General features: G+C 45.3%; 2 protein-coding genes across 2 annotated transcripts in view; both read right to left on the bottom strand.

Annotated features, from left to right (window-relative positions):
- The window catches only part of TXNDC2 (thioredoxin domain containing 2), a 15318-nt gene extending 8050 nt beyond the window's left edge, over positions 1 to 7268 (bottom strand). The window contains exons 1-2 of the mRNA XM_008692538.2: positions 7169 to 7268; positions 5029 to 5169 (exon numbers count right to left, since the gene is read on the bottom strand). Coding sequence (XP_008690760.2) covers positions 5029 to 5169; positions 7169 to 7268 — 241 coding nt within the window. The remainder of the gene's footprint in view (positions 1 to 5028; positions 5170 to 7168) is intronic.
- A 4582-nt stretch (positions 7269 to 11850) lies between these two features.
- The window catches only part of RAB31 (RAB31, member RAS oncogene family), a 126524-nt gene continuing 113779 nt past the window's right edge, over positions 11851 to 24595 (bottom strand). Inside the window, exon 7 of the mRNA XM_040632728.1 lies at positions 11851 to 15352. Coding sequence (XP_040488662.1) covers positions 15255 to 15352 — 98 coding nt within the window. The 3' untranslated portion in view covers positions 11851 to 15254. The remainder of the gene's footprint in view (positions 15353 to 24595) is intronic.

The following is a 24595-nucleotide window of genomic DNA, read 5'->3' as shown; positions in this document are numbered from 1 at the left end:
CATTAAGTCTGGCACTTCTGCTTGCCCTGTGCACGTGCTCTACCTGTGCCCACAGCCACCTGAGAGAAACACAGGTGTTTGCAGTAAGTAGTCATCAGAACAGAGGTGAGTGCTGGGTCGCCTGGGTGGCACAGCGGTTAAGCGTCTGCCTTCGGCTCAGGGCGTGATCCCGGCGTTATGGGATCGAGCCCCATATCAGGCTCCTCCGCTATGAGCCTGCTTCTTCCTCTCCCACTCCCCCTGCTTGTGTTCCCTCTCTCGCTGGCTGTCTCTATCTCTGTCAAATAAATAAATAAAATCTTTAAAAAAAAAAAAAAGAACAGAGGTGAGTGCTGACAGGCTGTGCATGGAGCCCAGTGTCGGCAGTGTCTCTTACCAGAGATGGTAGGGTTGAGCAGAAGAAAGTTTTGTTTGTAGAGTCTGAAACCCTAACCGAGGGTCCCTAGGCACCCTTCCAGGAGGAAGCTAAGACCACTGGTCTACTCTGATTTCATGACTGTTTTTGCAAGAAAGAACCGGCATTCCGGAGAAACGAGGCAGGAAGAGAGACCCCTCCCGGGCACCCCGTACTGCTGGAAGGGGGCCCAGCACAAAGCAGCTGTAACTGAAGAATCAACGGATAGGAGTAGGGAGACGGAGGTTCCCTGTTCAGTGGGGTACACATTGTCTTTTCTGAGCGTCTAGAGCCCCAGAGAGTGGGCTTTCAGAAAGAATCAGCTGGATGGCGTTGCCACGTGCCTTTGGTGGCTATGGTGGTAGGAGGCAGTCTTGGCAGCCTCCCAAGGGTCTCAGGGGCCTGGGCTCGGATGGCCAGAGGGGGCCAGAGCAGGACAAGGGAGGGGAAAAGAGGATAGGCATGAGAAAGAGGGAGCACATGGAAGAGATACAGAAGCCTGCTATAGAAGAAGGAGCTCCATGGCCAGAGAAATGCTATTTGAACTCTTCTGGGGATCCAAGTGCCTGCGTAGATATGTGTGTGTGTGTGTGTGTCTGTGTGTGTGTGTGTGTGTCTGTGTGTGCGTGTGTGTGCACGTATGCGTGCACCCACCACACTGAAAACACCAATTAATACCCCTTCATAATATTTCACAATATATTAGCAGATAGTATTCAGTTCAACAATGTTTGTTGAGTATTTACACAGGATAGAAATGAGGCTACACACCAGGGATAAAGAGGTGAGCAGACCCTGTGGCTACCTCCTTAGGGCTTTTATTGTAATGAGGAAAACACATGCCATAAAACGGGGTTTCTATTCCAAAGTAAGCAATACCATTTATTTAGATACACAGACATATCCGTATATATGTGTTTATATGTGTAAATGCAATACAAAATAAAGAGAAAACTTGGCTCCAAGGCTATACACAATACTCACTATACTAGTTGCTTTGAGCAGGTGAAGGGAGAAGGGAAACGGGTCTGGAAAGAAGATTAAAAGGGACTTCAGCTTTGTCTGTTATATTCTATTTCACTTTGCTTAATTGAATATGTGTGTGCATGTTTATTGCAAATGCTTAGAAATAAAATATTAGTATTTGTTAATTCTGGATGGTGGGCACACATACATGGGTTCGTTGCATTAATCATTGAGATGTCCTGTATTTGTAAGACTTTACATAAAAGAGGAGGGACAGCAACTGGGTGAGGGCCTTTGTGGGTGGTGAGGATGGCGTTGCTCGTGCAGGTGAGTCATGCTGCACTGACTCGTCCCCTCCTGGAGAACAGGCACTTCTGCAGGGATTTCACTGGAAGATTCAACTACAGTTTTATGTGGTTCTACTCCCGTACTTGTTAACTGATAGAGAGTATTGCTTCAATAGAGAAGTGCTCATCACAGAGTCACTCTTCATGAAGAATTTTTTTTTAAGATTTTATTTATTCATTTGACAGAGAGAGAGCGCAAGCAAGGGGAGCAGCAGGCAGAAGGGGTGGGGAGAAGCACGTTCCCCGCTGAGCAGGGAGCCTGACACGGGGCTCCATCCCAGGACCCTGAGATCATGACCTGAGCCGAAGGCAGACGCTTAACCGACTGAGCCACCCAGGCACCCCAAGAATTATTTTATAATCAGATCCACCGAGCTATGGTTGTTGTGTGCTCACCGCTAAAATAGAAGAATGCTTATCTTCATAGAAGCCTCCATTTCAGCACTGATTTCTCTGAGTATAAAGTTATCTACATTTAATGATGTTACTGCTGCTTAAGTGTTTTTTGCTAAAGAGATCAGAAAGCAATCAGTTGGGCAAGTCATTACACAGAGGTAGATTCGGTTTCTCTTGGGTTTCACTATATCCTTCTTTCCTTTAGAACATTCCCTAGATCTGAAAGATGTTGTTGTGGGCTCACGTAAAATACATAGAGCCATAAATCCATTTGAACATCTATTAGAAAATTATTTTTTACTTAGTTTGTCAGTGTCATAATAACAAACACTAGCAAAACTCCTAAAACATTCTAAGTGTTTTGGGAGCACCTGGCAGGCTCAGTTGGTGAAGTATGTGACTCTTGATCTCAGGGTTGTAGGTTAAAGTCCCACATTGGGTGTAGAGATTACATACAAAAATAAAATCTTTAAAAAAAAAAAAAAGACATTCTAAGTGCTTTGAAGGTCAGGGTGGATTGATAAATTGTTTATGATTCCTTCTATTTTTCTAGATTACCCAGAATGTCAAGAATGGACATTTTTAATGGGAAAGAACTTTATTTTTTTTTAATTCCAAGTGAATACTCTTCTTCCTCCAAATTACTGGTCACACAGGGGATTCGTCATGAACAATCAGTATTTTATCTAAGGTGTGGATCTCATGCCCTTATACCTGGCTCTCTGAGCACCCCATTCATTTCTCATCAGCTCTAGGCACACTCATATCTATGTTTTGCTCAAGGAAGACTGGAGTATTGACTTTACTCAATCCCTTTGTCCTAATATTTAACCTCCAACATTTTTGTGATAGGAAAGAATTCTGGTATAACATTTAAAGCTCTCCTGTATGAATATTTACTAGAAAAGTCTGTTTGGAGATGCTTTGGTAAGATTCAGGGGAGTTGTCAGTTTGGTGGTGTTTTAATATCAACACAGAAATTTTAAAAATGTACATGACCCGGTCATCACTCCCAGTGCAGGGACTTTGCTCTCTGCCTTTGATTCCCTGACTCCCAATACCCACCTGCTAAAGACAAGCGGGTTAGCAGACTCCAAAGTGTAGCTGCCCCAAGATAAATAGCACCCACAGTGCAGCAGAGCAAAGCAACGGTTGCCATTGAACGTCTCTTGACACGTGAATTGTGGCTTTGATGCTCAGGGTCACAACGCTGACCTTCCTGGGAAGGACCCAGGCTCATCCTCACCGTAAGTGAGTGTGGCATTCCTTGCGCACTTAGTGATTGGATGGATACAGGCATAATGGATTACAGCGTGTATAATAAAAAACCGTTGATGAAGGTTTACATGAAAGCAGTTAGCTTAAAAAAGATTTTTGCTAACATTATCTTTATTGGCATCTGGCAGACCGCCATCCTTATCTTGGCCTCTGACTAAAGAAACAGGAGACTGGTAAAAGAAACTATTCCTATGAGACTTTTCCAAACCATCCCTACCAGGTACAAAATCAAAACACAGAAAATAAATGTTTAAACCAAAAAAGAATTAAAATGTCACACCCCCACACTTCATCGTGGCCACCCTGCCCTTCCTGTCAGCACCACACATTGACTGAGATGATGTCACGTGGCATAAATCCATAAATCCTGCCTAATCCAACTGTAAGCTTCTTAAAGATAAGAGAGATTGCCTTGGCATCTCCAGTCTTTGGCTTCATGTGCAATGTACCAAACACTGAAGGAAAACTTGCCTATGAGTTTCTCTTCTTTCTTTTTTTTTAATTTTTAAAACCTTTATTTAAATTCAATTAATTAACATATAGTGTATCATTAGTGTCAGAGGTAGAGTTCAGTGATTCATCAGTTGCATATAACACCCAGTGCTCGTTACATCATGTGCCCTCCTTAATGTCCCATCATCCAGTTATCCCATGCCCTCCCCCAACTCCCTTCGTGCAACCCTCAGTTTGTTCCCCATATTTAAGAGTCTCTTATGGTTTGTCTCTCTTTGATTTCATTTTTTAAAATTTTTCCCTCCCTTCCCCTATGATCCTCTGTTTTGTTTCTTAAATCCCACATATGAGTCATATGATATCCTCTGTTTTGTTTCTTAAATCCCACATATGAGTCATATGATAATTGTCTTTCTCTGATTAACTTATTTCACTCAGCATAATACCCTCTAGTTCGATCCACACCATTGCAAATGGTAAGATTTCATTTTTCTAATGGCTGAGTAATATTCCATGGAGTTTCTCTTCTTTCTTGACCCTCTGAGGTAATACCTAATTAACAGAGTATAGAGCATTAGAATGACAATTTAATACTAGACTCATGATGTTGAGTGAAAAAATGTACTACCTAGGGTAAAAACGTTTGGCTTTAACTTACAGGCTAACCTGCTACCCCAAACTCTACAGAGATTAGAAGAAGGGCTGTTACGCCCCCGGGGAGGCCTGAGAAAGCTCCTAGAAGCCAGGACAGAGGAGCAGATGGGGATGGCCTTCCGGATGGAGGAGAGCCAGGTGCAATCACATGGTGAGGCTGGCCGGAGCGGGCCCCAGCCCCTGCCAGGGAGAGACAGAGGCTGGGCCCCAAGGAGAGGAACATTCAGCACATGTCACAGACTTGGAATTTCATCGCATTTGCAGAAAGTTTTGAGGAGATGCCATAATCCAACGTGTACTTTAGCAAGATTCATGGTCAGCATCTCAATGACAAACTTGCGGGCCAAAGACAGACCTCAGAGGTCTGCTAAGCAGCCATCGCAATAGTTAAGAGAGAATATAGCAAAAGCCTACACTCGGAGAGGAGAAAGAGGGTTAAAAGGTTCAAGAAATTCTGGAAATAGAATTTCCATCGTTAGACAAATGCCTAGGAGAAGCTAGCACGGACTCCCACATTTCAAGTCTGAGCCACCGAGGGACTGCAGCGCTGGCAGCGACAGGCCCGACGAAGCGACGGCACCTGGAGCGGGGCGCCCACGGGGCCACCCACCCGGTTGCCGGGACTCAAGTTCCCATCTCCGGAGAGAAGCCAGGCCAGACCACAGCTCGGAAGTCCAACACCTGGAAGCAATAATCAAAATCATCAAATTGGCTGAGGGCATAAAAAGGGGGGCTCAGTTGAGCGGAACTGGGAGGCTGTTTGCAGGAGCTGCCGGCACTTAAGTGGCTAGGGGTCTAAGACCGAGCAAAGGGAAATGAACAGGTGCTCGAAGGAAGAAGCTAAGGGAAGCCTGGGGGCCCAGGCCAGGGAAGGAGGGAACTCAGGTGGGGAGGTCCACAGCCTCGAGTTCCTGCAGGGCTGCAGGGAGAACGAGAGAGAGGCAAGCAGGTAGGTGATCCCTCCGCGTATACATATCCCTCCAAAAGTGCAGAATGAGGGAGAGCGGCCCAATTCCAAATTCAGGCAACAAGAGAATGAATGGACCATCAAGAATCTCTTTTGAGGATTTCATTAGTGTGGAGGAGAGAGGAGCTTGAGGGGGGAGGAAATGGAGGGCCGCTGATCACTCTAGAGGAGGTTCATGGGGATGTGTGCGTTGACCGGTGGGAAGGAGCACAGGAGGCCTTTAAGGCAGAAGAAAGAAAAAGCGTGGGACGTGCTTTAGAAGCGAGTTAAGATCCTTTTCCAAAGGACGAGGAAAGGAGAGGCAATTAGGTGCACATCAAGAGAAAATGCGAGGTGAAGGAGAGCAGAGGAGGCTGGCCGCTCCCGGGTCACCCAGGCCCGCCTGGGGACACCGGTCCGGCACTGGGTTCTCAGGAGCGTATTCAGGGCCTCGGGCCCTGCCGCATCAAAATTGCGGGACCTTGCTGCAAGAGTCATTCCAAAAAGCCGTTAAGAACTGTCAGGGCTGAGCAAATGGTGTCAACATCGAGGTCAGGGATACGGAAGAGATCAATCAAGTTGCCTGAGCGGTGGGTCAAGGAGAGTCACACCGGCACTTTGGGACCAGATAATAGTTCCTTGAAACCAGCAAATCTCGCTAATGGAGTGATTCGGCCCTTCTGGCCTGAACTGCTTGACCCGGAGCTGCCCAGCCCCCCTTCCTCCAGAGAGCTGGGCCTGGGCAGGGATGGAGGTTACCCCGCCAGTAACCACAGGATTGAGAGCCAGTGAAGCGCCCGTGCTCCTTCCACACACAGGAGAACAACAGTGCATCCCCCCAGATCTGTTTCATGGCTGAAACGAGATACAACTTGAAAGTATTTGGCTCACGGCAAGTATTCAATGAAGGTAGATCTCCTTTCCTTCATGCCTTTGTATTCACAGTGCTTATAAGGAGAGCAAAGAAAGGAGAAAACAGAAGGGGGTCAAAGCTACAAAATCCCAGTTATAAAAGAAATAAGTCTGGAGCATATCATGTACAATGTGGTGACTATAGTTTATAACACTGGGTCATAAATTTGAAAGTTGCTAAGACGGGGCACCTGGGGGGCTCCGTGGGTTAAGTGTCTGCCTTTGGCTCAGGTCATGATCCCAGGGTCCTGGGATTGAGCCCCCTGCCCAGCGGGGAGTCTGCTTCTCCCTTCCCCTCTTCCCTACCTTCCTCACTTGTGCTCTCTCTCTCTCTCAAATAAATAAATATCTTAAAAAAAAAAAAAAAGAAAAGAAAAGAAGGTCGCTAACAGAATAGACCTTCCAAGGTCTCATTACAAGGAAAAAACCCTGTAACTACGTGTGGTGGTGGGTGTGAAGTAGACTTGTGGTGATCATTTCAGAAGATACAAATAATGAATCATTATGTTGTATATCAGGAACCAATGTAAAATGTCAATTACACCTCAAAAATGCTCTTTCAGTTTTTTTTTAATTAAAAAAAGAAAAAGAAGAGGAAAGAGTAAGAGTAGCTAATGTTTGACTTCTGTCTTTCTTACTAGTCTCTGGCAATTTACTTAACGCCCTGTGCCTTAGTTTCTTCATCTGTAGAATGGAGGTAATACTGGTAATGGAGTAATAGGGTAACAATAAAGAGGGTAGTAAAAATAAGGTAATGTGCTGTAAAGCGCCTGGGACGGTGCCTGGCACATAGCAAGCGGCTGTATTCACATTAGCTGGTACCAGTTTTGCACGTTGCTTGGTGCCAGGATGGGATAAGAAGTGCTTTCTGCAGCGTGAGAGCCTCGGGGCCCCGCTCGGGAGCCACAGCACGTGTTGCCATCCACGTAAAAAGCAGCTACCTGGAGCTCCCAGGTGGGAGGGCTCTGCGCACCTGCTCGTGCTCCAGCCTCAGGGTGCACCTGCGAGGGAGGTGCTCTGATGGGCTCTCAATACTTTAGATGACACTTGGGGGCAGGTGTCTGCAGAATTCAGAATTTTGTTGGAATTTTATAAAAGTAATACAGCTCCTCTATTATGAACACCCAGCAGAGTCAGGGACGGAATCCTAGAAGCAAACACCAGAGTTTTTCTGCAGCTAATGGTGCAGATATTCACCCCTGGTTGGAGAAATAATGACTGTAAACATCATCGGATCAGCTCAGATCTAGTTTTACCCCAAATGAGTCCATATGAAACTCGGGAAAAACTTCTCCACTCATGAAGCTCTTTGGATTCCAGAATTGGGGAGAAGCATGCATAGGAATTATTTTCTGCATTTTGCATTCAAGGAAACTCGAATTAGAGACATTAATCTGCCAAACATCCCACGGCCAGCAAATTACAGAGCTGGGAGTCGGACTCAGGTGGACTGACACTAGATTTCTTTTCATTTTATTTATTTTTAAGATTTTATTTATTTATTTGAGAGAGAGTGGGCGCATGCTCTTGAGCACAAACCAGGAGAAGGGGCAGAGGGAGAGGGAGAAGCAGACTCCCCCCTGAGCAGGGACCGAATACAGGGCAGACTTGATTGTAGGGCTCAATCCCGGGACCCTGAGATCATGACCACAGCCGAAGGCAGATGCTTAATCAACTGAGCCACCCAGGCGTCCCTAGATTTCTGATCTTAATCTCTATACCATATTCATCCAGGGAAAGGAACAAAAATAAGAAAGTGGCAACTAGGAGGTCACTTCACAAATCCAGAACAAAGGTCGAAGCCAATAGCATAACTGTGGCCACTAGGTTGTCTGGGCTAAGCACCTTATAAGACAATTTCATGTTGACATCAAACCTGTGATGTGGGTACTATCCCCATTTGACAGGTGAAAACTGAGGCTCAGAGAAACCAAGTAACTGGCTCAGGATCTTACAATAAGTAAGGGGTGGGCTGATTCCTACCCCTCCCAGTCAAGCTGCCCTGTCTACCCTTAAATGAGCGTCCCCTTCTCATTCCTGCCATTCTTGGTTTTTTTGTCTTTTCCCATATATTTGTTTCCTCCTTTATAAGCTTGGAAATTGCATACATCTGCTGGGGCACGGAGGGCTCATTCAGCACTGGCGCACTGTAGCCCTCGACAAATGCTTCTTGGATGAATGGATGGATGGATGGATGGATGGGTGACTTTACCAAGACAGCTGTGATGAGGTACTTACCCAGGAACTCCTGAGTTTTCTGCCCCACCTCTCAAACACCAGCTTCCACCTTGCTAGATGGGTAAGAGGCTGGGCCAGAATGACCATGTGTTCCAGTGTTCCTGAGACCATCCAACTTAATCCTGTTGTCACAGCCTGGTATTAACAGTGCCCCCTTCACTGTCACAAGCTCCCCAGTGGGGCAATAAAGTCTGCATATGAGCAGAGGATTTGGGAACTCAAAAAGGCAAGCCCTGACAAAGCTAGTATGAAGTTATGGCTTGCCTCTCTCCACTCCTACATGCACTGGGCTATGGGAAGGGAGCAATGGAGAAGCTGGGACAGCTCACATGCAGACACAACCTGGGTACAGTGGGCCCAGCACCAGCTTCCCACCAGCCTCCCAGAAAGAGGACTGAGAACTGCACCCCCCCCAGGCTGGCATCAGGGAACCCCAGTAATAGAGGAACCCCTCTGCTGACAGAGCCTCCCACTCCAGCCCAGGCTGCTGTCCTACCAATCTTTGGGGACCCCAGAGGAGTTCATGTTCCCATCCAAAATCTTCCTAGGAGCTTTAAATCGGGTATATAAGCAGACTTGGGGGGGCAGTACACAAGACAAGGGAGACAGAGAGAGATCACTGTGTGGGCCAGACCATGAGACCCAGGAATACTACAGTGGCCCTCCAGAAGCTTTGATGCATTCAGCACCCCCGGGAGAAAGTGAGGGTTCAATCCTGAGAGTACACTTACGCCCACAGCGACGGAAGCCACTGAATTGATGAGATCAGGCTCGCTGGGCGACCACATGCAGCTTTCCACATTACACAGAAAGGGGGCTCAGGGTAGAAATGAAGATATGGCAGAAAAAAGAAAAGAGTACATTTTCATACCTCTGACTCTTGTGGCCAATACCACTGATTTTGGATACTGTCATTTTTAATGATTACGGTATTCTATTTTGTGGTTCTATTATAATTTATTTATTTTCCTATCATAGATCATTTGCATTATTCCAAGCTTTCATTATTATAAATGATACTGGGACAAACACCTTAGTATGTGCGTATCACTAATCAATAAATCTGCGCTAGCCAGCTTGCACGACATGAGGTCACTTGAGCAATGTATGGAGAGCCCCCCAACCCCCCGCAAGGAAACAGGGCGTCCTGCCAAGAGCCACGTGAGGGAGGCAGTCAAGGCTACAGATGCTGCAGCCCCAGCCAACATCCCCAATTCACCTGTTAAAGACCTCGCACCGGAACCACTCAGCTAAGCTGTTCCCAAATCCTGCCCACGGAAACTGTAAGATACAGGAGTTCATGGTTTGAAGACACTGTGTCAGATGAACATGTATTCAGTAATGGGTAATGTGTATGTTATATGTATAACACATACATACACACACATACACACACATATGTACAAACACACATACTCACAAGCACACACACTTAATTCCTACAAATAGAAAACCAGGATTCGTGGGTCACAGGATGCAGTCTTCTCAAAGGTCTCAGATACACATTATCAAACCCTTTCTAGAAAGACTGTGGATTTATGCTCTGACCAGCATGTGTAAGAGCGCCCATCTTCAGAAGCCTGCCGGTGCTTGGTATTATCTGTCTGCTGTCTCCATACACACTGGAATGAAGGAGAAAAGGTAGCTTCTCAGACGTACAAGAAGCTAGCGGAAACAACACGTGGCTGTGGTCTCGAAACTTCAGAAAAGGCGCTCCTGGAGACAGACGCTCACGAAGTTGGGATGAGCTCACCCTCCTTTCCTGACCAGCCAGCCCAGCTCTTGAGCAGCAATGTTTAATGACTGCTTAGAACAGCCATAGGCAATCCCCAGAGATCAAGCTGAGTAAAGCTCTGGACTTTCTGCCCTCGTTCTCCAGAGCCCGTAAGTCAACCCGAGTTGTTTTGTAAAAACGTGTGAGGTGCCTCAGTGCACAACTCCTCAGACCCTGGGTCCTATGAACTAAACCCCAAGCTAGGACAGGGCAGGACTGAGGGACGGAGGAGGGGCGGGACCGTCTGTACAGAACGCTATTGACAAAGATGGCTGGGCTGCACGACGGTTCCCGGCTAAATCCAATGATCCATTGGGCTGTTCTAAAACACTTCCCCACATTGCCATAGATGGCTAACCACTTCCTAGGAAATGCAAAAGAAAGGCTTGTTTTCTCACGAAATCAGAACACTGGGTCTCTTGGTGAGGGTGGTTTTTATTTTGTTTCTTGTTTCATTATATATTGCAAGTGGCTTCCCAGCGCGGGAGTGACTTGAATGCTGAGAATATCAGGCACTGCCTTCCTGCCTCGTCACACTCTTTTCCACGTCCATCCGTGCATCAAACAGCGCCTTGCACGGCAGACACAAGATGCAGGCGTGCGAGAGAAAGTCCGAGTGGGGGGTGGGGCAGACGGGGACAGCTGGGATGACGAAAGGATGGGCATAAGTCAGCCTCGTAAAATTTACTGAGAGCATTAAGCTGGCAATTACACTTATGAATTCTTTCTAGCACATTTACAAAGTCAGCTTCATTCATCTTTTATTGTTTCTTGTTTCCATAGCCTCACTTTGAAATAACTTAATATAGCAAAATGCATTGACTAATAAAGCACGTATCTTGAAACTACCAAATGCTACCATTTTGTCATATTGGCTTCAGATTTTTCTATCATGAAATAAATAAAAATTACTGCCTATTAAATGCCCTTTGTTCCCCTCCCTGATCCTGTCTACTTGCTGCCTCCCCAGAGGTGAGCATTATCATGAAGCTGATGTTTTGCCTTCTAATTCCTCCTTTATTTTTACACACACACGTTCACAAACAACATACATGATTGTTTTTGTGTAAATTTATATGTTTTTTACTACTTCAACTTTATTCCCTCATTTAGGCCACAGCTCTGTTGCTCAGGTTGTGCACTGCATAGCTGCTGAGCTTCCATTTACACAGGCTGCTAGGAGAGTGGCTCCCTTGGGGGTGTGCAGTATGTAGCCCTGCATGACACATTCTGTTTTAAGATACATGGTTGTATTCATTTTAATTACCCTATCGTTTTCATCATGTGGCTGTGCCACATTTTATTACCGATTTCCTTAGGGGAAGACATTTTGCTTTTACAAACAATGCCAGTGAACACCCCCTATACATGTCTTCGTATGTACCGGTACACAAACGCCTCCAGGAATCACCACGCTTTATTCTCAGGTAACTGTGATTTAAAAAAAAAAAAAATGATCCTACTGAACATCATAAGAAAAAGACAAACTTGGTAAAACTTACAATATTTATTAGTATGAATCAGTGTGTGTTAAACCCCAAAGAACACATGCAGTTGGGTGAGGTGGAGGGCAGTGCGTTACTATAGAAAGCAAGGTGGAAAGGTCCCGTCCGCAGCTGCGTCTTCTACATGCGAGAGCTGGGTCCAGCCCAGCCAGAAGCCCCTTACAGAAACACGAGAAAAAGGAACGGTGTACACGACAGAGCACTGACATTGGATCACTGGGTCTGCTTCCAACGACGATGGCTGAAAAAGCAGACTCGATGCTGAATGGATCTGAATACAGCTCAGAGCCCTGTAGTTGATAAGCTAGCTTGTAATTCGACCGGCTGTGAGCACTGCAGTGAGTTCAGTCCCGCAAGAGGGGCTTGGCTTCAGCCAGCATATGCCCTATTCCTTGACCATAAAGGAAATAGTTCCCGTCATCCAAACCTCCCTCGGCAAACGAATTCAGATCTCTTTGGGGCACAGCCCTTCCGTTGGCTAAAAGTCAGTTTTAGGTCTTCAACCTTCTACAGTCTGCAAGGTAACGTCGTCTTGAGCACCCTGGTGCACCATTTCAAGTATAAAATGGCAAGTCAATTATGTACCAACCTAAAATGTGTGCACAACTCCAGTGCCACTTTAGGGATCCCCACGGGGAAGTGACCCCTATGAGAACCCAGGCCTACACCGTACAACACACAGGCACGAGCCAGACTCAGCCAGTGACATGAATTACATGTCGGTGTCACAAATACAAAATCGTATTTACACATACACACACACATGGAAGGAAAGAAAAAGGAGGGGAAACAAGCAAAGTTTGGAAAATTATGTGGAAGATTTACATCACATGAAACTACCTGACATTTTGGAACAATAGTCATTTCCAGGCCTTTTCATGATATTACAACATGGCTAGAGTTCAATGAGCAGAATGGCCAGAAAGTAATTTCAAGGCAAAATAAAGGAGGTAAGAAAGCTTCATTGCGGACGAGGCTCGAGCGTCTATCTGCAAAGGAGGCTCCGCGTTTATACGAATGCACGTGTGCCCAAGGGCTGTGTACTCGTTTCCCCAACTGCTCTGAGCAGTGATTACACACATACGGTCATCTGACTGGCTGGAAGAGTTCAGGCAATACAGAAAGGTAAAAGAGTGGTTCACACCCTTACTGTGCTTCTGCAATCAGACCATCTGTTCACCGTGGGCTGCTCGCTACACGGGATTAACATCAGCTCTTCCATGCAAGATGCAACCACTGAAGCCCCCGCCCACGGCTGGGGACCCCGCGGGGACGTGGACCGCCTTAGCTGGGCAACCTGAGCGGCTGTCTAGAGAGAGACCCAGGTTCTTGGGGACAGCTAGATGAGGAAAGGTTCCACGACGAGCCTTCGTGCCCCCTGGGAAGAGGTCATTCAATTTGCAGCCCCAATTTTTTAACTTTCAGAAGAGGCATGGTCATCACTTGGCCTGTGAGCAGAAGCATGCTGGCTGCTGGTAAAGTCGACAATGTGGAGAAAACCCTAAAAAGCCCAGCAAAGGCTCTGCCAAGACTTCCAGATGCCACTTGCTAGCAGGTTTTGAGTGCCTCGGAGAGCTAAGAGGCACTCTCGAACCAAAACTAAGTGATTCTGGCCTGCACACCCTAAGACTGTCAAACCATTCTTGCAGGCTGAGTGGAGCAGTGGCAATAGCCAACTGACAGCATATTCTTGAGTTTTTCTAGAAAAAAACAAAAAACCCTAAATCTGTGATTTCCACCTGTTTTCTTGATTGTGGTCCACACCAATGAGTGTAAACTTGGCCGTGACTCTCTCAAGGACCCTTGCTTTTTGTTGATGGTGATCTCAGTGTCTTTATCTGTCAAGAGCGGGGTGGGCACAGCCATGACAGCCTCCGAAGCAAGCTCACACTGAGTTACTGGAGCTCTGAGGTCTTTTGTCATCTCACCATCTCTTTCCTGGCTTTTATGTTAAGGTTTTCTATTAATGTTTGTTGGGCCTCGAATGTTCCTAGCCATAAAGGTGCCAGCTGGCCCTGTCACCATGCTGCCCGATTAACCATTCCTGAGACCAGCCAGTCTTGACAGCTTCCTATTCTCCACAGAAGGCACGGACCCAAATATCCTTTAAGAATTTCCTCCCAATATAAGCCCTAATAAGAAACCAACTGCGTCTTGATTCCAGGTATTTATGGAAGTTAGAACGGTAATAAGATTTGGATTTCTAGTGGAAATGGCTTTTCCTCCCTTCTGTGCCTTCTTTTCCTTTCCTTCCATTGGATTCACACATCTTCAATTAATTGAGCAGACAGGGAATCTAGAAGGGAAAGTTTTACAAAAGCCTACTCTCAGCGACTGGGCATTCTAGGGTTGGACCTCTGGTCCCACCTGCCCAGCTGCCCAAGCGTGGCATCTTCTAAAATACTTTCTCCAGTTTTGTAATTTTGGGGGGGGGTCTTGAATCTTAAGGTGCTGGTGCTTCCTCTGGCTGGCTTTCCTGTAACCTACTGACTGATAGTAGTAGCAGTTTGCCCTATGATTTAGACTCAAGCATCCTCCGGTTAATTTTCCCCCTAGATATGACACCATGACATAGTGTCTTAGTAAAACCCCACTCTGTGAATTAACCTTCTGTAAGAGAGTGGGGATTCATTACTGTGGAGATGATGCATCCCAGGCAGTCTCTGGAAAAGTATCTATACCCTGCATCTGTCACCGTTTACACGGTAACTACTCAAATGACTCTTTCAAACTAGGCCTCCCAACCCCCCAACTTGCAATAAGTATTTTAGTCAGATTTGGTTTGTTTGTTTATATACGACTAAAACTTAGAAACACAGGCATCAAGTAAAAGTCAGAGGTGTAGACAACAGTTTCTAATACATCTTTCTCCACTTTCATAATGGCTCAAGGCTCTAGCTTGAGTGATGATCCAATTACACTCCACTGAAAGGTAAGCGAAACGAAATGAAATGAACCTTTCAGGGAAGGCTGGTCAGGTGACAGAGGCAGTGGCACCGGGGAACTTGCTGAAATTGGGCTGAGGAACCCAGGAAGTCAGAGGGGAGGCCAGCTCAGAACCTCACACACAGACAGGCCAGTGAGACTGCTGTACAAATCAAAGAACATTGTAAGGTTTTTAACAACAACAACAAAAGACTCAACTGTGCTTATTACCTAACATCTGTTCCTCTCACGTGCATTTCATGCACCAAAGGCCAATTTGTGGCAGTATGGCGGATTTTTCTGGAGTTTTCTAAAAGCCTTTTGCAGGGACATTTCCTGCCCCATCACTGCAGGTCTTCCAGGATGCCATGCCAGCATCTCACTTCTCCCTACGCGGGGTGCCAGGCTGCCGAGAATGGGAGGTGGGCTCTGGCTTCTTCACGTACAGCGGACCATGGCCCACGGGTCAGCAGCACCGCCGGCTGGCTTGCGTGGCTTGCTTCCCAAGTTTGATTGCTCCGTTGTTTCCATTTTCATGGGGGTCCAAGGGTGGGATCTGGCGACCTGGAACAAAAGAGGAGGCCAGTATTGATTTACTTTTTTCCAGTTGACACCACATACAGGCTGTGACCCCACCTCAGCACCTCCACTTAACATGCGGATTATGCAGGAAGTAGAGGGGTCCAGGAATGGCTCTTTTCACTCCTTCCCTCCCTCCCTCCCTCCCTCCTTCCTTCCTTGCACTGATGCCTGAAGTCAAACACCTGTTTGGAAAGTTAAGGAAAAGTAAAAGCAGCTTCCTGATAGCATGGATTTCCCCGGATTTGGAACCCCACGCTCCTGACTGTGCACCGGCACCAGGCCGCTGCTTCCTGCCCAGCCCCCCACGGGTCTGCCCCCTGCAGCGAGCCGCTTCACGGCAGCAGGGCCTCCACGGTAACCATGAGGACTCATCTTTCTGCTTCTTCAAATAGATACATAATCTTCCTAGTTACCACACCATTCGTTAACACTAAGCTCCCCAGCCCTCATCCTGCCGTGCACAAGTCATCTTATTCTTACTTAATGAAATTGTGAAAATTGTCCGACAGTCTCTTTAAATAAACACAAAGTAAAAATTAAGAAGGCAATGGCAGGGGATAGGGAGGTGGTTGCTAAAGGGTGTGCAGTTTCTTTTTGAGATGATAGAGATATTCTAAAGCTGTGTTGATGAACAGCTCTGTAAATATACTAAAACCAGTGACTTGTACACTCAAACTGATGAAATGGACAGTATGTGAGTTTTAGCTCAATAAAGCTTTCTTTGGAAAAGGCAATGGGACCTGGAAATGACAAGTATGTGTTTAGGACCTCACAGTTTTCAAAGACGCTCACGGGCACTGTCTTCACTTAAGGCTGTGAGGTCGGTGTGATGGCTGCTAGTCTCATCATTTTACTGAGTCTCAGAAAGCTCAGGTCATACGCTGCAGGTCACGTCCACAGTCAAGTGGCACAGGTGGTTCTTTGATTGTCTTGATGTTCTGATGGGTCCCAAAGCCTGTGTCCTTCCCACTGCACTGCGTTCACTCTCTCTGCTACGTTTCTATCCCCCATAAAAAGGCTTGCAACATTAGCTCTAAAATGAAGGTTGTTAAAATCAGCTCATCAGCATATCAGTTTACTCAGTAAGCAGTCATTAGAAATGGAAGGGAAATTAGTTCCAAACACAAAGGCCTTCAGTGCAAGCGGGGGTTACCTCCAGACTCTACAGAATCAATCACCCTGGTACATCTTCACCAGGGGCAGAAGTAGGTAATGACAAAGGTACTGGTGCACTGTGTACACTGGGCGCCATGGCCACTCATCAAAGCTCAGGCATAAAGATTAAGGTCATTGGCGATTATCCAAAATCCAAAATTAATGGTAGAGCTCTTCGTTTGATGATGAAGCCGATGAGAAGGTTGTAATCATTTCTGAAGCCACTGTTTGGGCCGCTCCTGGACAGCCCACAAAGCCGAGCAAAGCCGTCACGCACCGTTCTCAAAGCAGTTCAGTACTGACCCAGGAGCAAACGAGGATGGAAGTATGGGAGACATGCTGTGTGTTTTTATTAGTCGTAATTTAAAGGAAGTAAGCAAAATGCCTCTTCTGCTTTGTCCAGCTTAAGCCTAAATAGAGGAAAAAGCTGCCAAGGACTACCAGTGCTGATTTGTTTAGGTCCGATGTTGCCAATCAAGTGTTACTTACTCCTCCAGAGCAAGTGCTGTGTTTCGGAGGGATGACGGTGTCACGTTATATCATTATTTAAATTTCTAAGACTTCAGGAGCTTCCTGAATGTGTTAGCTGCTACAATAGGGGCTTCGGCTTTTGCATCTGAAATGCTCTGGGACAAAATTATCATTCTGATGGGTGCAAGCTGCGGCCTTAGTTGACGAAGACAAGTACTGTCCACTGATCAGTAGTTTTGACAATATCAAAATCAACATCCTATATTAACATCAACTTCATGCTATTCTTATGTTGTTAACTCTACAGTTAGCAAAAAACTAGGGCCCCCGGGTGGCTGTCGGTTAAGCATTTGACTTCGGCTCGGGTCATGATCTCAGGATCCTGGGATTGAGCCCAGCTTCAGGCTCCAGGGAGCCTGTCTCTCCCTCTCCCTCTGCCACTCTGCCTGCTTGTGCACACTCTCTCCCTCTCTCTCTCTCTAAATAAATAAAATCTTAAAAAAAAAAGTTTGCAAAAGAGTATTACGTGTTTAGTCCTCCTATCTGTGACTTATTCTACATGCCCCATGTCATAAGGTCTTTCCTAGGAAATGTACTCTAAATACATAGACAGCTTCTGCATACAAAACACACTGAAGTCACAAAGGTTGAGAGAAAATCTAGAAACCAGGAGCAAATGGAAAGCACAATGAGAAACGTTAGGGCAGTCCGTCGGCAGCCCTCCTTGCTCTGCCTGTCCTCCTCCCTCTTTCCCGCCTCCCACTTCTCTCCTCCGTGGACAATAAGCAAGACAAAGTTTAGGATGCAAGATCCAATAGACCCAAGTTATGCCTCAAAAAGATTCCTCTCTTATTTCTTTTAAACTGTTAGCGCGTTTTTGAATCAGTTGTCAAACCTGGCTTCTCAGAGGCGCTAGGTCCTGTTTCTCTTCAGAATATTCAAAATCTCATTTATTAGGACAAAGTGTTTCTCCAAGAGTTACAGCAGTTTCCCTAGACTTTGTTTTTCTCCTCTAGTTAAGTGGTCCTGAGATCTGAGAGTCAGTGTTGCAGTTATGTGAACCTGGACAAGCTATTTAATATCTCCAGCATGGCCTTCCCTCACCAATAATAAGACTGTGAGAAAGTAACCGGACAGCCACTCGGCCATATCAATCTGCAGCTCTTACCAATATGGAAGGAACGAATGACCATGAGCGGGTCCTGGGCGTGTCTCAAGTGCAGTTTGCTTGGGGAGAAGGGTTCAGGTACTAGGATCGGCACCCATCCTACTCTTCCACAAAACACAACCTGGGATCCCCACGTCAAAGTGAGAGGAAGGGAAACGCTCCCACTGTAAGGCAGAGGTCGAGGAAGGCAAGTCATAACAATGAGGCAAGCACCTTAAAACCAGAAGGAAGCCCACAGTGCTGTGAAAACACACGGGCCCCGATCTTGTGATCTGGTAAGTTCTATTTAGAACTTACCGAAAGGTTAAATGTACTTAGACAAAAGAATGGTTCTGGAAAATGGCCAAGGCATTTTGTACCAAGGCGATCACACAATTGAATCTGTATTAATTACCAGGGCAGAGAACAGGATAAATATATATGTATACACACACAAACATCTGAAAGGCTCTGAACATCATCGTCGGCAGGTTTCTACTCTTACAAAATATCCTTTGAGTACACAATCTCCATAACAAGTCACCCTGGAGCAGAAATCCTAAGCCAGGGTGTTTATTTTAATAAGGTTTGGATTGTGTAAGATTGTGCTTGGGAAAAGTTAAAGGACTTTTTTTTTTTTTTTTTGAAATTTAGTTTTCCTGAAAGTTGACAGGCTAGGGAAAAAGCAAGTTTTATAAATGATTCCTCGGGAATGCAATATGTAAAAAAACAAACTCCAAGCCTATAAATTTGATCATGGCTCTGGACCGGGGGCTGTCATGCTTTCACACACAACAAAAATAAAACAGCGTGCTTGGCTGCAGCTGTTCTCATTGCTGTGTGGAGGACAGGCCATGCCCTGTGTGAGCCTGGAGGCCTCCCTGCGATTTCTGCTGTTGTGTTCTTCTCCCCTCTTACTGAAGGTCAGGGTTTACTCAGCTCGGCTCTCTTCTGTTGGTGTTAGAGGGGCTGGTAGCTGCTGTGTAACTCCCATTTCTTCATCCTGATGCTCTGAATCACCCCAATTGGTAAACTGACCAATAGGACTTGGCAGTATTTACGCCTGATAATGGCCTTTAAGCCTCTCCATTGGGGAGGGCGTGGGGGGGTGTCTCTGTGAAACACTGCCGTGGCTCACAAGCATGGAACACAGCTCTTGGAATACAGAACGGGGGCAGGGGCCAGGGGGCTGGTCATGCCACATGAGTCATTCTCTGAACTGTTCTTTTGCTGCTGTGAAGAAGATAATACTGGACTTACTAGAAGACCTTGAACGTTAGACCTGGAAAATGAGCTAACACTCCATTCGGGACCAGAATGGCTTAGGAGACGCAGAGTGAATGGCACAGGAAGTCCAGTCAGGGATAAGGAGAGCCTTGATCTGGGTGCCATGAAGAGAAGCAGAAAACAAGGATGGGAAGGACTGTGGGAAGACACCTGACAGAGAGAGATAAAGAAAAGAGAGGGATAAAGAAAAGCAAAGATCAATGTCTAGGTTGCTGAAGGCATGGTGACGCCCACAGATGGAAGAAGGGGGAGGTCACCACAAGCTGGTAGTCCCAAATGCCAGAAGTCTTCAATATGGAGGGGCTTAAGTTACTCTAAAATCATTAGACTTCCTTACCATTCAAGGGCATCTTTTCCTTTTATTTTTCTTTTTAAATGAATAGACTTTATTTATTTACGTATTTACGGAGCAGTTTCAGGTTTACAGAAAAAGTTAAGCTTAAAGTAAAGAGAGCTCCTAATATCCTCACCCCAACTTTCCTGTTTTAATGACTAGCACAACTGTGGAATATTTATCACAATTGACTATTACAGATGAAAGTCCACAGTTTACATTAGGGCTCATTCTTGGTGTCATATATCCTCTGAGTTTTGATAAATGTATGATGTTAGGCATCCTCCATTACAACGCCATACAGAGTAGTTTCCCTGCCCTAAAAATCCTCTGTGCTCCCCAATTCATCCCTCCCTCCTTCCCCTGATGAGCCTCTGGCGACCACTGATCTTTCCACTGTCCCTATAAGTTTGCCTTTTCCAGACTGTCACATAGTTGGGAGCATACAGTACAATGTCACCTTTTCTCATTGGCTTCCTTCACTTAGCAACATGCATTGAAAGTTCTACCATGTTCTACCGTTTTCATGGCCTGATAGCTCATTTCTTTTTATGGTTGTATAATATTCCATTGAATAGATATGTCCCTTTAATTTTTCTATTTTAACATTTAAAAATTATAAGACACAAAAAACACTAGCCACAAGGGGAAAATGTAACAAACCAGACTTCATCAAAATTAAGAACTTCTGCTCTTCCAAAGACATTGTCAAGAAAATGAAAAGGCAAGTCACAGCCTGAGAGAACATATCAGAAAAAAACAAATAACTGATTTTTAAAAACCACGTATCCAGAATATATAAAAATAATCTTTAGAGCAGCAGGGAGGACATTAGGAGAAGGAAGGGAAAAATGAAAGAGGGGAAAACAGAAGGGGGAATGAACCATGAGAGACTATGAACTCCGGGAAACAAACTGAGGGCTTCAGAGGGGAGGGGGGTGGGGGATGGGATAGGCCAGTGATGGGTATTTAGGAGGGCACGTATTGCATGGAGCACTGGGTGTTATATGCAAACAATGAATCATGGAACACTACATCAAAAGTGAATGACGTACTGTATGGTGACTAACATAATAAAAAATAATAATCTTGAAAACTCGACAAAAAGAAAAACAACACAAAACAGGCAAAATCTGAAACATTTCGACAAAGAGACACATGGACTGCAAATAAGCACATAAAAAAGCAAACATTATCAGTCACTGGATAGATGGACATGAAAACAACAAGGAGATACCACTATACTCCCATCAGAATGACTGAAATTTTATCAACGGACCACACCAAGTGTTGACGAGGACGGGAAGCTACTGGAGCTCTCCCACATTTGTGATAGCAATGCAAAATGCTAACAAGGCTTCGGAAAACCATTTGTAGTCCCTTAACTGGTTAAACATTACCTAGCAGATAAGCCAGCCGTTCCACACTGAGGTACTTATTCACACACAGACTCGTAGGTGAATGTTCACAGCAAACTTACTTTTAATTGCCAAAACCTGGAAACACCCCAAATGTTAGGTGACTGGATTAACACATTTTTCCTCATGCAATGGAATACTACTGAGCAACCCAGGAACCCATCCAGCGAAGTCCATACTGTGTTAGACCACGGAGGGCAACTGATCTCATTTCTTGAATAAAGCAATTACGTGGGGAGAACAAAGGGAGAAAGATGGAGAGGGGCTCTCTTGCTTAAGAGAGGCTTAAGAGACATATCCACTCATCACTGTGTGTGGAATTTATTTGCACCCTGATTCAAACAAACTGTAAGATGCAAACGGAGAAACCATTTAGGACAAATATGAGACATCTGGAAATTTGAACACTGAATATTTGGTGATATTAATATGATAACAGCATTATGATTACTAATGTAATAATGAAGTTGTTATGTAAAAAAGGTTACATTCTGAAAATATTTACAAATGGAATGATGTCTGGAATTGCCTTCAAAATAATTCAGGTGGGGGGCAAGGGGGAGTGTGGCGTAGAGACGAAACAGCTTCGTTATAAGTGCATGCTGATTCATTAGGTTATTTGGTTTACTGCTGTATATTCTTAAAATTTTCCAAATTAAAGCCTGTTTTTGTTTTTTAGTTCCCTGGAACCTCACCACCATGAAACAACCACTGTTAACATTTTAAGTGTATGTATCTCCTTCCAACCTTCGCCCAGAAGAATATATTATTTTCCATTATATATTAGATGGTGCATATTTTATGAAATCGGGATATTACACAAACTGGTCCATAACTTCTGTTTCACAGTCGACAATCTACCTTTCCGTGTCAGGAAATACAGATTTACATCATCGTTTTTAATCACTAGTTTATACTGGTGACAGCATGGCTTTTTAAAAACCATTTCCCAACTTTTGGACAGTTAAGTCATTTCCTGGTTTTACCATCATGAATAATGTTACCATAAACTGCCGTAGGCAATGAGCAGTGAGACAGATTAGAAGTTCCAGGGCCCCCTGCCAGCCTTCTAATATGGGCCGCTCGCTTACTAGCTCTGTGACCTAGAGCAACTGACAAACTTCTTTATGCCTCAGTTTCCTCGTATGTAAAATAGGGATGATAACAGTGCCAATTTCACAGCAAAATGGTACATTGAATGAGCTAATAAATGTTTAAGCAATTGCAACAATGGGACAGAATGAGAATGTGCTGTGTGTTAAACATTCCTGCTACATTTTGCACACCTGATCAATTTCTGCTTTGGAATCATTGGGATAAAAGATACACATGTTTAGGGCTTTTGATATCCCGCTAGTCCGTATTCTGAAAACAACATTATTTCCCAGACATCCCCTATTATTGCAGTCCCTAAATTAACTTTTTTGGTGTAAGAAAGTAGACAGGATTTGTCTTTGTCCTTTCCTGTCCCTTAATGGCTAAACCTACTTCCATTTGACAGCTAGCTACACCACCATAAAATCTGCAAACACTTCGTTTTGTTTTTAAACCTGTTCCAAACAAAAAGTAACTACTAGAGAATTTTAAAAATCCGGGGCACTTAACAAAGCTAACACTGTGCAAAGAATGATTATAGAACAAGACCTGATCCCTGCCCCCAAGTCTTAACTTTCTGCCTTTCGCAGGAACACCCTAGTCTAATTTTTCCAAACCAATACGCTTGTACCTCTAATTATACTCACTTGAAAAAATATTTCTCACCTTGTTCTCAAACTACCAACAAAAAAAAAACCTAGCTTAATGTCTACAGTGTGATATTCAGAAGAAAGCCTTGCGTTCTCTTCTCCATAGTCAGCATTCAAATTAACTGGAACAAAAGCACAGCTGTCTGGCGGAGCTCCCACCCCAAAACAGACATTTTTCTGGTGAGCCTGCAGCTCCACCTCTTTTTGCCCTCAGGGAGAGTTTTTTGAAAATACGGAAACAGTATTTAAATTGAATAATTAAAATCCACAAACCGAAATCTGTGTCTCTCACACTCCAGAATGCAGTCTGGTAGGCTCCCATCAGATGCAGCCCCAAAGGAGCCTTCATGTGCCAGGAAAGGGGACCCAGGGAGCGAGGATCAGATTGTACCACTCTGTCCCTAGGTCTCCATGCTCGGCCTGTTTCCCGTGTTATTGCTTCCACTTCCAAAAGATTTCTGAAACTCACGTCCATGTTCCTCCACCCCGTCCCAGCCTCCCCTCTCCCGCACGACTGCAACAGCACCCTGCCTGGGGAACCATTTCCAACCTTTCCCTGCCCCTGTACATTCTTCAAGTGGGGGTCTTTCCGTGTAAACTGCATATGCCACACCCCTGCTTAAAACACTTTCGGGGCTTCCAGCTACATTCAGAAGATCAGCCCCTCCTTCCCAGTACAGGGCAGGCAAGGACCTGGCTCAGTCTCCACGCCCCTCTGCCAGCGCCGTGCCTGAGCTCCCCACCGCAGACCAGCTGCCTCCTTTCCCCAAAATGCAGCACCTCACCTCCTGCCTCAGGAACTCAACTCCCAGTGCTCACTCGGCCTGAGTGAGCCTGACAGCTCCCCTCAGCTCTTTGCCCAACTGGCCTCTGTCCATTTTCCAGGTCCAGCTTAAAATCATTTCCCTGGGGAGATCTCCCCCACCCGATCTGAAGTCCCCACCTGTCGCTATCCCCGCAGTCCTTGTTCTTTTCCTTCAAAGCATTTATTACAATGTGTAATTATACATCCATTCGACTGTGCCGACAGGCTGTCTCCAGCCTTAACCAGCAGTTTGTTTTGTCCATCTTGGTGTCCCGTGTGTCTAGCAAGGCACCTGACCCACAGGAGAGTACAGGATAGGTTTGTTGAAGACATGAAGGAAGAGATACTAGGTTGACACTGTCCGATGGACTGGTGTCATCCAATCCTAAGTTCCCATAGAAGAGTGACTGCATTTTGTTTGATCTAGAGACCACACTGAAATATCATCTTCTGGAAGATCATGAGGCAAGAATGAAGATCCAGGGGCGCCTGGGTGGCACAGCGGTTAAGCATCTGCCTTCGGCTCAGGGCGTGATCCCGGCGTTATGGGATCGAGCCCCACATCAGGCTCCTCCGCTATGAGTCTGCTTCTTCCTCTCCCACTCCCCCTGCTTGTGTTCCCTCTCTCGCTGGCTGTCTCTATCTGTGTTAAATAAATAAATAAAATCTTTAAAAAAAAAAAAAAAGAATGAAGATCCAAATTCAAAAACCTGAATTTAGCCCTACCCTATCTACTCATCTTAGCTTTATCGAGAATATGACAGAGTAAGATCTGCTCGCAGAGACTTTGCTGTAGGTGTATGCCTGAAGTACCTGGAGAAAAATTCAGAATATTCATTTAATGTGTTCATTTAGTTTAATCA

The sequence above is a fragment of the Ursus maritimus genome, unplaced genomic scaffold, assembly GCF_017311325.1.
Source record: "Ursus maritimus isolate PB19 unplaced genomic scaffold, ASM1731132v1 scaffold_18, whole genome shotgun sequence".
Lineage (NCBI taxonomy): Eukaryota > Metazoa > Chordata > Mammalia > Carnivora > Ursidae > Ursus > Ursus maritimus.
This window is presented reverse-complemented; position numbering and strand designations above follow the sequence as displayed.